Genomic DNA, 15,957 nt, shown 5'->3' with positions numbered 1-15,957 from the left:
GCTGGGGTTGCTGGTCCCATGTCATCCCTCTTACCCAAATTCCTGGTAAGTGAGGGTAATACCTTACATGGAGGTCATCAGGGCACCCCATATGTGTCCCCCCCCCCCCCCAGTGTCATGGCCAGCTGGTGGTACGCAGGTGGCACAGGAGCAGCTGTGGCTGCACTCTGTGGCCCATCCCCATTGCTCCTCTTGTCTGGGTTACTGTTCTGCAAGGAAGTGCCCAAGGATGCCCGCTGCCCAGGGCCGTGGTGCCTAAGACATGAGGAGAAGCTTCTGTTCCAACACCAGATGGTTCTGAGGTGGCTCCCACTTCTTGATGCTCTTCTTAGGAGTTAAAACCGAATTCCTACTTGGGAGGCAGAGGCATGTGGATCTCCGTGAGTTCAAGGCTAGCCTACAGAGTGAGGTCCACAACAGCCAGAGCTCCATAGTGAGATACTGTCTCAGAAACAAAACAACAAAAAACCTAAACCCGGGCACGAGGAGCCATGGCGTGACAAGGCTGGTTGCTTAAGCCATCTGTGGAGAGAGCTCTGCAGGCGACACACGGTCTCCCACTGGGGCAGCCCCAGTCTGAGGACAGGCAAGGGCACCATGATGGCTCGTGTTCTCAGACTGAGCCCCAAAAGGCACCTCATTACAAAAGCCATGCTGAGGAGAATGTGGAGCCATTGGCAGCTCTTTTACAGGACAGAACTTTCCAGTACACCAAATCCTGGAGTGGTTTAGTACAGGCCAAAGCCACCACTTATGAGGTTTACACAGGTTCTCAGCTCCTAAACCTAGCATCTTTTTGCTGTGGTAACGTAACCCACCTCACAGCCTCGTGTGTGTGTGTGTGTGTGTGTGTGTGTGTGTGTGTGTGTGTGTGTGTGTGTGTGTGTGTGCGCGCGTATGTAGGTAGCCAGAGGTCTGATGTCCGTCCTTAGGAAACCCCCACCTTAGTTTTTGAGGCAGTATTTCTCTCTGGCCTAGAACTCTCCAATTAAGTAAGGTTGCTGGTCAGGGCCTCAGAGATTCTCCTGTCTCCGTTTTCTAAGTGTTGAGATTACAGCCACATTCAGCTTTTGAAAACTAGGTTCTGGGGATGACCTCAGGTCCTCACGCTCAGGAGGCAGGCGCTGTACCCACTGAGCCACCTCCGGGCCCAAACTTGAACAGTCAATGGGAGACTTTTCCATAAAGACTCAACTACCAGGAGAATCAGGAAGGCACGCAGGCCACGCCGCCAAGGTGAAAGCTCAACCGAAAGGAGCCGGTGTGCGGCACAGACGGGAGCCTCGCCATCATTTCACTGTCCGCCTGAAAAAGAAGAGAAAGAATCGATGGGTGATCACACATGTCAGGACTACCGAGAAGGCACGCCATGAAAGTCTCTCATGATAAGAGGGCCTTGGAGGCCACTTGGGACATTCTAGAAACAGCTATGTGGCCTGGCCTTTCTTAGGGAAGCACAGCGCATCAAGCCTTTGAAAACCATAGCTGAAGTCTCACATGCCATTTGGACTAGTACCTGAGTCGCTGGGCCAGCCAACTGACTCCCCGTGGCTTCTCGTCAGGAGCTCTGGATGCTGAAGCCCTAGAGAGAAAGTCAAATGCGTGCTTATTGGACCCTCTTCCCCTCCGCAAGAAAACCCACCCACGCCCACGCAGTTAGACAACTGCGATCACATACAAACAGCTGGAGAGAAAGCAAGGGAAATTAAGAAGAATCTTAGCTGTCCTTTGCCCTCTGTATGCATGCAGTAGCATGTGTGTACCCTCTGGCTCTCAACTAAAGATTAGAAAATAAGAGGTAACTCACAGGCTAGCTCAGCGGAAAGGGCTTGCTGCACAGTCCTGAGGACTCGTGTGAATTCCCCGCACCTACATAAAAAAGCCAGGTGCTGCTGGGTCTGCGAGCCCAGGGGGCTCCTACAGGGGGGTGCAAGGTGGAGGCAGAAGCTCTCCAGTGAGCTAGCCTGGCCCATGCCGCAGCAAACAAGAGGCCTTGAGTCACACAGGGTGGAAATCAAGGACCAACATCCATGTGCGCTCACACACAGATGAAAAAGGAAGTTATGTTTCATTTTGACTCAGGAGTGAGTGCAGACAGGGGCTTCCATGCCTTAAAAAAAGAAAGGATAAGGGTTGCTCTGTGCCTCTTCCCCTCAAAGGCATGCCAATGTACCAACCCAACTCCCAGCCCTCAGGAGGGACCTCATTTAGAGACAAGCCTTCACTGAGAGGACCAAACTGAGCATCAGCGATCCCGGCCATCAACCAGGACAGCGGGCCATTCAACCCACCGTTGTCTTAACAGAGGATGGGAGGCAGGATGCAGGATGCAGGCATGCACTCAGAACACCACATCAAGACAAAAGCAGAGCTGGGAGCAGCGTGCCTACAAAGCCAGGCACACTGTAGAGTGCTGGGCCTCTCAGAAGGATCCAGTTGTCAACTCTCTGCTCTGGGCTTGTGAAAGGGCTACATTGCCACTGTTGAAGCCCCCAGTGCTGGGCAGCCGCAGGACTGGCCCCACAGGACTCCATCTCTGACTGCGAATCTAAGTTCCCCTCTGCACGGCACACTGCACAGCGGACTGACTGGCAGCACTGGGGGCCTGTGCTCACCTCCCTCTGTTGGCCGAGCTGCTTCCAGCTTGGCAGCCGTGGTCCAGAGGATGCCTGTGCTGAATGCAGAAGTTGCCATGGCACTGAGCGCAAGCCAGCTGCAGCATCTCCTTCTTCCGGCATCCCTCTTTGGAGCAGCGGTGTGTGAACACCTACAAGAACATGGTCACTTCTGTGCAGCCATTGGCCCAGCTCAGTTGGGCCCCGGCCGCCGGGCCTGATGGGGTGAGCCTTGATTCTAACTACTCAAAGAGGCCATGGCCCCGCCACGTGCCCTCCCCACCCAGCACACAGAAGGCTAGGGTTGTGGCTTAGCAACACTCACTCCTTCTCTCCCTAACACTGCTCAATAAAAACAACAACAACAAAAATCCCTGAAGTTGAGGTGGTGGCTCAGTGGTAAGAGCACCTGTAGAGGAATAAAGATCAAAGGTCAAGTCTCCAGCACCCACATAACTAGCCATGGATGTACACAGCCCTGTAGTTCTGCCTTGAGGACACAGACCGGAGGGTCACTGTAGCTCAGAGGTTGTCAACCTAGCTCCAGATTCAAGGAGAAACTCTGTCGGAAGGGAATAAGGCAGAGCAAGCCAGTAGACATCCTTCTCTGACCTCTACGTACGTGTGACCATGTATACACAGGGATACACATGCGCGCATGCGAATTCCAAAATAAAAATTTTATTTATTGCTTTTTCCTTTTCCTTTTAAGACAGGGTCTCACTGTGTAGCCTTGGCTGGCTGGGAGCTCACTATGCACCATTGCTGGCCTTGAACTCACAGTGATCCCCCTGACTCTGCATCGAAACTGTCAGGTGTGCATCACATGTTGATTTTAAAAGGCTTTGTTTGTTTAAATGTTATTTATTTACTTTACATATGTGAGTGCTCTATCTGTATGTACACCTGCATGTCAGAAGAGGGCATCAGATCACATTATAGATGGTTGTGAGCCACCATGTGGGTGCTGGAAATTGAACTCAGGACCTCTGGAAGAGTAGTCAGTTCCCTTAACTTCTGAGCCACCTCTCCAGCCCTGTTTGTTTGTTTGTTTGTTTGTTTTGGAGGTAAAATAAAAAGCTAACAAGCCCTGGGCCCTCAGCATGAGGATACAAAGGTTCTACTCAGGCAGCTTGTGCTGGGGGAGGGGCAAACACGGACTTCGGGAGACAGAGAGGCTAGCAGGTGAGAGAAGACCCAGCTATTAGCTGGAGGAGGGCCTCAGAGCAAGCCCACCGAGGAAACAAACCACAATGGGCAGAAACGACCGCGGGGAGGCTGGGCGAGGCAGGACCCCATCCCAAAAGAGGCCACAGGCCCATCTTAAAGCAGAAGCATAGCTTCTCCCAGAGCCACAGGCATGAGACCTGTGGATAGAGGCTGCTAGCCTCAGAGGTGGAGAGCAATGGAAGCAGACAGTGCCCAGCTCAGGGGCACAGAGTCCTCACTTGTGCTGCCCTCTGGGTGACAGGAGACATATCTTCTCTTAGAAATACCATTATTCTCAAAAAAAAAAGGGCCGGGACCCTCCTCACCCCTTCAGAGGACCAAAAGGATGGTGCATTACTTCTGTCACCAGAAAGAGTGGGAGAGAGTTAACAGAAGGTTCTAGAAAGCCTTTTGCACCTCAGGAGAGACACTGGGGATTCCTGAAAACAAGGCCCTGACCTGGGAGCCCTGTGAGGCTTGGGTACTGTTCCCACTCAAAACAGGAAGACCTCAACTTCCCCTGACTGTCAGCACGCCACACTTAAAAAATACACCTGAAGATAGGGTCCCGTTTGTAGAGTGCTTGCCTAGCAAGCACAACATCCTGGGATCAATCCCCAGGACCGATAAAACAGGCATGGGAGTGCATGGCTATAATATCAACACTCAGGAGAGGGAGCCATGGGCATTAGGAGCTCAAGGTCATCCTTTGGCTACATAGCAAGAGTGGACCAGCCTGCGCTATGTGAGATGTTATCTAAGAGAGAGAGAGAGAGAAATGAAAAAGAAAACTGATCTTTCCCTCCAAAGCAACAGCAGTGCTATGTGCGCTGACACAGACTAGTCTTTTTTGTTCTGCTTTTTTTTATTTTTTGAGACAGGGTTTTTCTGTGTAGCCTTGGCTGTCCTGGACTTCCTTTGTAGACCAGGCTGTCCTCGAACTCACAGAGATCCGCCTGCCCCTGCCTCCCGAGGGCTGGGATTAAAGGCGTGCGCCACCACGGCCGGTTGGCATGTGCTAGTCTTAACCCAACTCTCACCTTGTTTTTGTTCCTCCCAGGGTGAAAGGTGCAGTCTCTGTCCATGTGCTCACCGACCACCACATCTGGGCTCTCGCCTCTTCTCACAGGGATGGGGACATTACAGAGCGGACACACGGGCACCTGCACATCCTGAAACAAAGAACATATAGTGATACCAAGACTCACACTCAGATCGTGCATGTGAGTGCGCTCTCTCTCTCTCTCTCTCTCTCTCTCTCTCTCTCTCTCTCACACACACACACACACACACACACACACACACACACACACGATGGTTAAATGTGTTTACAAGCAGAGAGCACACTGGTGACAGAAAACTGTAGGGTGACAGGACAGCATCTGCAACGCAACAGCAAACCACCCAAGGTCGTCTAGTGGGATTTAAACACAAAAAGGGCTACAGCCGCCAGCTTTGGAGGCCTCAAGAGAGAAAGGAAGCTGGGGAGACTGGGAGGAGGGGAAACATAACATAGCTGCAGGAGGGGGACCCACGTGACCCCTCAGAGCCAAGCTGACAGGTGGAAACAGTGACAGGACCGTCGCAGGAGTCACTCTGTCCCACTGCCTTTGAGCCTCAATGGCTTTACAAGCAGGGAGATGCCCTCCGCAGTGGGCAGGCTGTGCCCCGCTGCTGTGCCAGCCCAGCCAGAGACGGAGGGGGCTCTGGAAGGAATGATGGACGCTCCAGGAGTGAGCAACCAACACAGTCAAAACCCTGAGCCACGGCTGTTGAGGGAGGGGTCCATGCCAGAAAGGATGGGGTGACTGACACCAGATGGAAACAGGACCATAGGCTTGTGTGGCCTGCTGTCTGAGGGGGGCTGCCTCAGTGGGATAATGCGCCCACCAAGAAACGAAGCGCTCCTGGTGATGTCCAGCAGACACTCCCTCCACATGGGCACAAGGAAAGATGGCACACATACGGGTGGCCGCCTAGTCATCAGGGTCTGGTAAACAGGAACGTGAGTCACCTACCCCACCAAGGACTCGGCTGGACCATGGCCAGCCCTGGCTAAGGCATGTGACACTGAGTCACCCACTGTCCATATGGCACTAGGGGAGGTGGCAGAGGTCAGTGACATAACCTGTGAGTCACTTATTGATAGAGTGAACCCATGGACTTGAGGGACCTGGGGTTCTAATAGGCACCTTCTAGTGTCTGCTGGACGGCACGGAATCTCCCAGAAATACCTGCTACAGTGACCAGAAGGAACAAGAAATGCTGAGCCTGCTGTTCTGTGGTGCAGGGGAATCCACAAGTAAGGTGTATAAAGGTGAAGGACCAACTGTGGATGCAATTTGAGGGCTGGGACCGGGAGATAGCTCAGTTTGGTGAAGCTGGCCATGTAAATACCAGGACCTGAGTTCCACCCCCAGCACCCACCTGAGAGTATGCTGGTTGTCCCAATACTGGGGAGGTGGAGACAGGAGGACCCCTGGGGCTTGCTAGCCAGCCAGCCTAACCTACTTGGTGAACTCCTGGCAGTGAGTGACTATCTCAAATCCCAAGGTGGATGGTACGGGGGGGGGGGGGGGGGGAGGGTTGGAGGGGGCTGTCCTCTACTCATCCCTCATACACAGCACAATCTGGCCAACTCCCGCATGGGCCTTGGGGAGAGGGGGTCACAGCCTATGGCTTCTACAGTCTACATACTGAACAAGCTCAGCCTCTGATTTCTACACAAATACACGACCTGGAGAGAGCGCTGCAGAGACCACAGGCTGCAGCCATTGGCAATCAGGAGACCCTCCTGACTTCCTGACTGTCCCAGAAAACTGCTATGCTGATCCTCTGCCACCTGTCAGGACAGCTCAGGGCACACATACTCCAGTGTCTACAAGAGGCCTCTCACACAATCTTGTAGTGAACAGAGACACTAAAAATTGGTCATCTCACTCCATGGTTGCTTATTCCCTTACACACCCAGTCTAAGGGGTTGGGAGGATGGCCCAGAGACCCAAGCTCAGACCAGCACTCAAGAGCAGGCGCTTGCATTTATTTTTGGTGGTGAGCATCATTCATTTACTCATGAGACAGGATTTCTGTATGTATCCCAGCTGTCCTGAACTCGCCCTGTACACCAGGCTGGCCCTGAACTCAGATCCACCTGCCTCTGCCTCCAGAGTGCTGGGATTAGAGGCGTGTCCACCACTATGCCTGGCTGGCAGCATGCATTTGTAGGCATTTGTAGGCAGAGAAAGGAGGAGCTTGAGGCTCACTGGCCAGACTGGCTGGCCAATTGGCGAGCTCCAGATTCAGTAAGAGACCTTGTCTCAAAAATTGTGGAGAGGAATAGAGGAAGGTGCCTGGCTTTGACCTCTGCCCTCCCTTGATACTTGTGTGTACATAAACCCACCCACCCATCCATCCACCCACCCACACACCCGTCCGTCCGTCTCTCCTCCTCCTCATTCTCTTACTTTGGCTTGCTATATATTAACAAACCCACTCGTTCAAAACTCAAAGCATGGCTATCATAGGTCACTCCCTGGCTTGCACAGAGCAAATGGACAGAGCAGCTGTGGCCCATGCAGTCTAGACCCCAAGATGATGCGTTACCTTCTTGAATGCAAAGGGACACTTGTGCCCTGAATAGGAAAAATGGTCTTTACAGAAATCTTGTTTACACGCGTCACATGTTATTGGCAGAAAATCTAAAAGACAAAAATCAAGACACAACAGTAAATCCTCTGAAGAATTGGAACCAAAAGATTACATACCATCCAAAGCAGAAGGTGGTCTACGTTAGACCCCTCAAGCCTACGAGGGACAGATACATCCTAGAAGGTGCACACGTGAGAGAAAACAACTTTGAGGGGAGGAAATTAAAAATAAAATTGAGACAAGGGTCTTACTTAGCACAGGCTGGTCTAGAACTCCTACATAGCCTAGGAGGACCCTGAACACCTGATCCTCCTGCCTGTACCTCCCAGTGCTGGGATTACAGGTGTGAGCTACCACACCAGTTTTACGTGGTGCTGGGATGGAACCCATGCTTTATACATTCTGGGCAAGTGTTCTACCAACTGAGCAGCAACTCCAGTCCCACAGTTAGGAATGCAATACGGCCAAGAGACAGCGAAGGACCCACAAAACTGTCTTTTCAACACAGATCCCGTCTCTTGTGGTATCACAATCATCCAAGCTGTCTACTTGTATCAGCAAAGCCCTGGCTGGCAGTCATTGCCTGGGCTTAGGTGGTTGCTAACTTGCGATGTGCTGCACCAGAGTCCTCATGCTGAGAAGCCAAACCGGGACAGAGGCCAACTAGCTAATGAGTGATTTTACTACTTTGTGGGCTTCCTTTATTCCACCCTTCCAACACCCACCACACACACACACACACACACACACACACACACACACACACACACACGGGAAAATAGAGGAGAATTATCATTATTGATTGTTACATTACATCTGGTTGATTAGGGGTTCGAGTTCCTTGGGGGCAAGTTTGATTTTTCCCTGTCAGGGTCTCTAATTTCTTCTTCTCTTTGAGTACAAACCACCACCTGACAAACAGCAACCAACCACCAAAAAGCCAACAACAGTCACCCCGCCTCTAGGGGCCCTAACATTTACATATCGTCTGAAAAGTTCCGAGAATCCCAAACAGCATACAGTGGCAGAAACTATCTGCAGGTGGCAAAACCACGCCCCTGTTAGAGCACGAGGCAAATCACAGTCACCTGCTGTGAAGCGGCCTTACAGCCCCACACCTGGGATTAAAATGAAACCATAGTCCCATAACACTTCTGTGTTGTTGTTGTTTATTAAAGAAAGCAACATTTCAATGTTATCACTGTATGAGTGTAACAGCCACATGCTCCTCACAAAACAGCCAACGAAACAGTATTTCCCAGTAAGAGCCGTTGGAAGTTCTTACCTAGTTGCTTACAAGTTGGTTCTGAGCAGTGCTTCCCCAAGTCAGGAAACTCCATTATGAACACAGTGTCCAAAGCACAGGTATTTAAGTGTCACCTGCGGGAATTAGAAGCGAAGAGCACGAGGCCTTGAGTTAGTCACCAGGACCTATAACCTAAGGCCAGTGAGCACAAAGCGACTCCCTCTGCAGGGAGGGTGGGATATCAGGGCCACCCTGGGAGAGACTGGTAGCTCACAAATTCTCACGATGCCAGCAAAGAGGAAAAGTGGGAGGAGTTTCATAAAAAACACCAAGTCTCAGACCAAGAACCAAACAAATGCAGCGTGAGAGGCGGGTTGCTGTCTAGTCCTTTCAGGCTGTAGTTCACAAAGCCTGTCTCAGCCACAGGGTTTCCAGGAGAGCCACGCTTCCATGTATCTTGAGCTTCCTAACACAGGCTAGGTGGGGCAGGCCTATCTTCCCAGCCACCCTAAGGGCTGGGGCTGGGGAATCGCACAAACTCTAGGCTAGCCTGCACAGCTTTGGGAACCCGTGGGTATTAGTTTCCTTCCTGTCGCTGTGATAAGATACCCTGACAAAAAGCAACTTCGGGAAGCAGATGTTTATTTTAGCCCGTGGTTCCAGGTTGTAAGTCCCATCATTATAGGGAAACCAAGGTGGCAGGAACTTGAAACAGCCACGTTTCCACAGCCAAGAACAGAGAGAAACAAATCGCACGTGGTGGTGCACTCAGGAGGCAGGCATAGGCAGGTTTTTTGTGAGTTCAAAGCCAGCCTGATCTACAAAGTTAGTTCTAGGACAGCCAGAAGCTGTTGCACAGAGAAACCCTATCTTGAAAAACCAAAACACACAACAATAAAACAAACAAAGAGAACAAAGAGAAATGAATAAATGCTTGCTCACTTGCTTGGGCTCACCTCCGTGTCTCCACTCTTACACAGTTCAGCACTCCCAGCCTAGGGAATGGTGACGCCCACAGTATACTGGGTCTTCCCACACCAATTAGCCTGACAGCCACCCTCACCCCTAGACTTGCCCACTGCCCAACCTAAGGCAGGCAGTCCTTCATTGAGACTCTCTTCCCAGGTGATTTTAGGCTGCGTCAGGCTGACAGTAAAAGCTAACCGTCACACCCTGCTTAAAACACAAAAACAAAAACAGTAGAAAGAGGGTTAGGGAGATAGCTCAACTAATAAACTGCTTATCTTGCGAGCACGAGAACTGAATTGAATCTCTAGAATTTCTATTTTTTAAAAAAAGCAGAGCCAGGCATGTTGGGGCCTTTAATCCCAGCACTCGGGAGGCAGAGGCAGGCATATCACTGTGAGTTCGAGGCCAGCCTGGTCTACAAAGTTAGTCCAGGACAGCCAAGGCTACACAGAGAAACTCTGTCTCAAAAAACAAAGCAAAGCAAAACAAAACAAACAAACAAACAAAAAAAGCAAGGCATAGCTGGGCATGGTGACCCACGCCTTTAATACCAGCACCTAGGAGACAGAGGTGAGTGGATCTCTGGGAGTCAAAGACTAGCCTGATCTACATAGCAAGATCCAGGCCAGTCAGAGATATGGGTGAGAACCAAGCTTACAAAGAAAAGGAAAAGAAAACCAGACATGGTGGTGCATGCCCTTAATCCCAGCACTTGGGAGGCAGAGGCAGGTGGATCTTTGTGAGTTTGAGGCCAGCCTGGTCTACAAAGTGAGTCTAAGACAGCCAAGACTACACAGAGAAACCCTGTCTTGAAAAACAAAACAACAGCAGCCAAAAAAAAAAAAAAAAAAAAAAAAAAAGAAAAAAGAAAAAGAAAAGAAAAGAAAAGAAAAAGTCAGGGGTAGTGGTTAGTGACTGAAATTCTGGCCTTGAGGAGACACGATTCACTGACAGATCATCCTATTTCAAAGAGAAAGGGATCCTAAGGAACGACACCTGAGGTTCTTAGCAAACTGACAGACCGCTTTACCTCCCATGTGGGAGGAGGAAGTTCTGGGTCCAACCCCCGGCCCTGACAAAACCAGAACCCCTGTGGTGGGGAGAAGGGCTTCCCATAGGCAATTCATAGCTCAAACTACAGTTTCACCTCCTCAGTCCACCTGTTGGCACCAACAAGCTTGTTTTCCTCGATGCTAAATGACATTAGCTGACTACGCTTCCCAGCGTGGCATGTCCCTTGCCTCTCACTCCCTTGGGCACTGAGTTTTACTTTGTGCTAAGGCCTTAATGATATCAGGCCCAGCCTGATTAGAGGAGGCACCAGCCATTAATTAACCACAAGAAATAGACAACCAGAGCGGCTGGCATCCTGGAGACCATCCATGTCCTGTCACTCACCAAATGGTCCAAAACACTTACACTTTCCTGGGGTCAAGTGCCCAAAGAACTTTTCACATCTTCCTAGCACTTCCCCTCTCTACTGGGAACTTCTAACCTACTCCTTGCCTAGAACCGGCGGGCTTCAGTAAACATCTGTCTGCCTGGTCCAGGACCAATCTGCAGTGTCACTTCCTCAAATATCATCCCGGCCGCCACTGACTACCCGCCCTCTCCTCTTCCCTCCCAGTGCATTTGGCCGTTAAAGAAGATCTCATTCCTGTTGTTGGTTAGAAAACCTTTTGGCACCGTGCACAACAGAATCCACATTATCAAATGTTTTTGTTCAAAGAGACCCAGCTGCCTCTGCCTCCGTAGCGCTGGGATGAAAGGCGTGAGCCACCACGCCCTCCCCATAGACTCTTAGCTCAGATTAGCCTGGAGCTTGCGATCTAACGGCTTAATTCCCCAGCGCTGAAAGTTCCATCCTGCACCATCACGCCTGGCTGCCGCAGCAATCTTACTCTTGCCCATAACACTGGCCCAGGCCAGTTGACATGAGGATGTTAGGTGTCACTGTGTTGAATCAGTAACACCTTACTGCCCAGGCCACGGGAAGTCACAGCGCGGAGACTCCAGCCCCTGGTTCACTAGCTCCCCGCCAAGCCCCAGCAGCACCTGTGGCCCCGGGTCGACACACCGGTACCTGGTATTCACGGATGGCCGGAGGCAGAGACAGAAAAGCGGTGTCCTTCGTGGTCAGCCCGGCGACACCGCAGTAGGAACTGCGGCTCCAATCCACGCGTGGCGCCCGACTTCTCGCAAGGCTGGAAAGCGAAGCATTGCACCTTCAGCTGCCTCGGACATTTATCCGCTGCCGACAAATCCAGAGTCACACATCCTGGGCGTTCCCGGCGCGCTCCGATGACGCCAAGCCAACGCCACCCAATCCCGTAGTACCTAGGTTCGGCTCGCCGGCGCGCCCAAAACATCACCGAAGGCCGGCCAATCCCTTCGCCTCGTGATCCGCGCACCGCGATGTCCTCACTCACCGTGCAACCAATCCGGCGGTTCCACGGTCCTGTCCCACCTTGTCCCCACGCCTCTTTTCTGGAACAGTCAGGTAACATCTCTGGCCTCGGCTGAGTCACGGTGAGGCAGCTCTGGGCGAGGTGGCAAGCTCGTACAAGGGAGCCCGAGACTGGACCGGGCCGGGGGCAAGAGTCCCGCGGCCCGGCTGTCTCTGTAGGCGTGCCCTGAGAGTTGGAGCACAGACGTGGTGAAGCTGCGAGGGTCCCAGGACTAGGGGGAGATAGAACAGCTCTGCCAGGTCGTCGGAACAAACATGCCTTGGAAGTGAGGTCCAGTCTAGAGATGGATTAAGATGATACCCAAAATATCTGTATCTCTGTTATTCAGCGAGGCTGGAGCACCTTCACTTAATGCATGTGGATTAGGCAAGATGTTTTAAAGTGCTGGTGACCCAATCTTTGAGTAACAAAGGCCTATGGGCTGGCCTAACAGACCCAGAGCACAACAGTTCAGCCCTGGTTATGTATGTATGTATGTATGTATGTATGTATGTATGTATGTATGTATGTATGTATGTGTCCTCAACCTGACACAATCTAGTTTTCTGAGAAGAGGGGACCATAGGCCAGAAGTAGCCTCTGTAAGATTGGCCTAGGGGACATTTATTAAGTTAGTAATTAATGTGGAAGGGCCCAGTCCATTTTGAGTAGTTCCACCCCTGGACTGGTTGTCCTAGGTGCTATAAGAAAGTAAAAGCGGACCAGGTATGGTAATGCGGGCCTGTAATCTCAGCACTGGGACTGCAGATCTCTGTGAGTTCGAGGTCAGCCTAGTCTACAAAGCGAGTCCAGGACAACCAAGGCTACCCAGAGAAACCCTGTCTGGAAACAACCACAAACAAACTGGAAACAACCAAAAAACGAAGAAAGAAAAGAAAGTAAAAGTAGGCTGCTCGAGCCGGGTGTGGTGGCCTTTAATCCCAGCACTCAGGAGGCAGAGGCAGATGGATCAGACTGCTGTTCGAGGCCAGCCTAGTCTACAAAGTGACCCTAGGACAGCTAAGGCTACACAGAGAAACGCTATCTTGAAAAACCAAAACAGAAAGTCGGGGGGGGGGGGACGGGGGAAGTAGGCTGCTTGGATGTGTACACCTTTAATCCTAGCACTTGGGAGGCAGGTGGATCTCTGAGTTCATGGCCAGCCTGGCGTTCAAGGACAAGTTCCAGGACAGCCAGGGCTATATAGAGCATCTCAAGAAAAAGGTGGAGCAAGGTAGAAAGCAGTGGTCCTTTGCTGCTTCTGCTTAAGTTCCTGCCTTCAGATTCCTTCCCTGTTTGAGTTCCTACCCTGACTTCCTCGGTGATGAACTGTTAACCTGAAGTGTACGATGAAAAAAAACAAAAAACAAAAAAACCCAACTAAACAAAAGACCTTTTCCTTCTGGAGGGGCAAAGACCCCCCCAAGAACCATATGACAAAACCAGAGCTGGAATTTGGGTCCTTATTAAGACAGCCGGTGACTGCCAGAGAAACAGCTCTTTTTTGTTTTGGTTTTTCAGGACAGTTTTCTCTTGTAGTCCTGGCTGTCCTAGACTCACTCTGTAGACCAGGCTGAGGCATCTTGACCTCAAGGCCCCAGGACAGGGTTGGGTACTTCTCTGAGAGACTTTCCCACAAGAGGGGAGTATAAGCAGAGGTGGACGCTGAGTCGGACCTTAGATGGCTGCAAAAGGGACAAGATGGAGGACCCTTGGCCCAGTTAACAGTGTTTTGTACCACAGGAGCAGAGACTCTGTGACAAGCTCCAAGTTTGAGAATAGAGACTTAGGGCTCTAGGTGCTAAGGCCCGAGACTTAAAGCCTTAACTGAGGCTGGGGGTTTACTCTACTGGGCTTTGATCAGCAGTGTGGCAGGTAGTGCAATCCGCAGCTCTGGGCAGCAGCTGGCAGCCACAGGCTGTCAAACACAGCCCTCACCTCAACGCAAATGAGTGAGTTTATTCTGAAACCAGATATCGGCGACTGAACCTCAAATGTCTTGTTCTGATGCCGGAAAAGTTTTACAGAGTTTTTATAGTAACAGAACAACTTAAGGTGCCTTGGTGTAAACCTCAGGTAGGTGGATTACAGTGAGTGGGGAGGCCCCTGTTACAGGCCTCAGCTGCTATCTGATCACATTGTTAGCATTTGATTGGTGAAAGCCAGGTCTGTGCGTTCCAATAGGATTTACCCAGCAGTACAAAGATGTTAGGCCACACACACATTGGTGGGCCTGAGTGGCTAATTAAGAAGTTAATGGAAAAAAATGGGAATCCCAGCATTCGGGAGGCAGAGACAGGTGGATTGCTGTGAGTTCGAGGCCAGCCTGGTCTACAAAGCGGGTCCAGGACAGCCAAGGCTACACAGAGAAACCCTGTTTCAAAACACCCAAAAAACAAAAAACAACAACAAAAGAAGTTAATGATAGGGGCTGGAGAGATGGCTCAGAGGGTAAGAGCACTGACTGCTCTTCCAAAGGTCATGAGTTCAATTCCCAGCAACCACATGTTGGCTCACAACCATCTATAACGAAATCTGTATACACAATAAATAAATACATCTTTAAAAAAAAAAGAAGTTAATGATAGCTATCTGGAGATGATTGGGTCCTGAGACCTGTAACCTTCCAACTCTGAAATCCATGACTCTAATTATCCTGTAGAATGCGTTACAACAGTGAGGCTTTTTCTAAAGTTTTTGGCCTTCAGTTAACACTAATAGGTTTGTCCCATCAACCAACAAAGCTGGGTTATTTTGCTCTACCCGGGATGAGTAGGCAAGGAGAAGGTTTTCTAGTGTTGGAGACCTGAGCCCTTGGGTGCCAAAGGCTTGCTTATAGGCTGTGCCGACAGCCACAGAGCCTTTCAGCTCCAAGCCCTGAGGACAGGGACCTGTGCCTTCAGGCTCTATGGCCAGACTAATGGCTACAAGTGCTCAGGTTAATCCTGGGTAGAGTTTCTAGGTTTTGCATTCAGTTATCAGTGTTGGACCCTCAGGTGGGCCCTGGGTGTTGAGGGACCCTCACCTAGCAGCTGTCAGGCCAAGGGTTTCTTGCCAGAATGCCGGAGTTCCACTGGCAGTGAACCTGCTGACGCTTGGCAGCTTTCTGTTTCCTTTCCCTCTTTTTTTTTCTTTTTTCTTTTCAGACCTGGCACTCCACTCTCCCACCGTCTCCACTCCCTGGTGCGTTCCTTCCTTGTTCTGTGTCCCTTCATAGCTCCTGGGCACTCTGCATCTTTTCACCATGTTCTCAGCTCAGTCCTCTCAAAAGCAGGCAAGAGACGTGGTGAGATGTACCCATCAATAACGTGCTTTCTGTGTGAGCACAAGTGTCGGAATTTGGTCAGAACCCATGTGAAAAAGCTGGGAGCGGTTGTCCATGCCTGTAATTCCAGTGATGGGGAGGCACAGAATCTGGGGGCCTTCTGGGCAACCAGTCGAGCTGAAAATGGGTGACTTCCATATTCAGTGAGGAAGGATCCTGTCTCAAAACAAGGTAAAAAGTGGGCCGGGTGTGGTGGCACATGCCTTGAATCCCAACACTCGGGAGGCAAAGGATCATTGTGAGTTTGAGGCCAGCCTTGTCTACAGAGTGAGTCCAGGGCCTCCAAGGCTACACAGTGAAAACCCCTGTTCCCAAAAAACAAACAAATAAACAAACAAACAAAAACCAGGGTAAAAAGCAGGAGGCAAAGGCATCTGATGTTGACCTATCTCATGGACACGTGTGCATGTGTGCACAAGTGTGTATTGCATATGTACCTGTGCATATGCATGCGTGCTCATCTGCCCCAGAGGTGACCTGGGGAAGATAGGTGTAGGA

At 50.9% G+C, this 15,957-nt stretch overlaps 1 protein-coding gene across 1 annotated transcript; it reads right to left on the bottom strand.

Annotated features, from left to right (window-relative positions):
- Positions 1 to 871: 871 nt before the first annotated feature.
- On the bottom strand, positions 872 to 11,996 carry ZFAND2A (zinc finger AN1-type containing 2A). Its single transcript, XM_084764276.1, has 7 exons — positions 11,771 to 11,996; positions 8,758 to 8,852; positions 7,428 to 7,522; positions 4,865 to 4,996; positions 2,616 to 2,767; positions 1,517 to 1,582; positions 872 to 1,305 (listed from the first exon to the last, which is right to left on the bottom strand). Exons 2-7 carry the CDS (start codon positions 8,810 to 8,812, stop codon positions 1,290 to 1,292), a joined length of 516 nt encoding a protein of 171 aa, XP_084620402.1. The 5' UTR covers positions 8,813 to 8,852; positions 11,771 to 11,996; the 3' UTR covers positions 872 to 1,289.
- Positions 11,997 to 15,957: the final 3,961 nt, after the last annotated feature.

Source organism: Acomys minous (assembly GCF_964271855.1).
Source record: "Acomys minous genome assembly, chromosome: 16".
NCBI lineage: Eukaryota > Metazoa > Chordata > Mammalia > Rodentia > Muridae > Acomys > Acomys minous.
The sequence above is the reverse complement of the archived record's forward strand: the minus strand, read 5'-3'. Positions and strand labels throughout refer to the sequence as shown.

Coding starts and splice junctions, on each gene's coding strand:
- ZFAND2A (XM_084764276.1), bottom strand. CDS start 8,812: ATGGAGTTTCCTGACTTGGGGAAGCACTGCTCAGAACCAACTTGTAAG. Junction 7,523..8,757: donor ACCAACTTGTAAGCAACTAG/GTAAGAACTTCC, acceptor TTTGTCTTTTAG/ATTTTCTGCCAATAACATGT. Junction 4,997..7,427: donor GTCCCTTTGCATTCAAGAAG/GTAACGCATCAT, acceptor TCTTTGTTTCAG/GATGTGCAGGTGCCCGTGTG.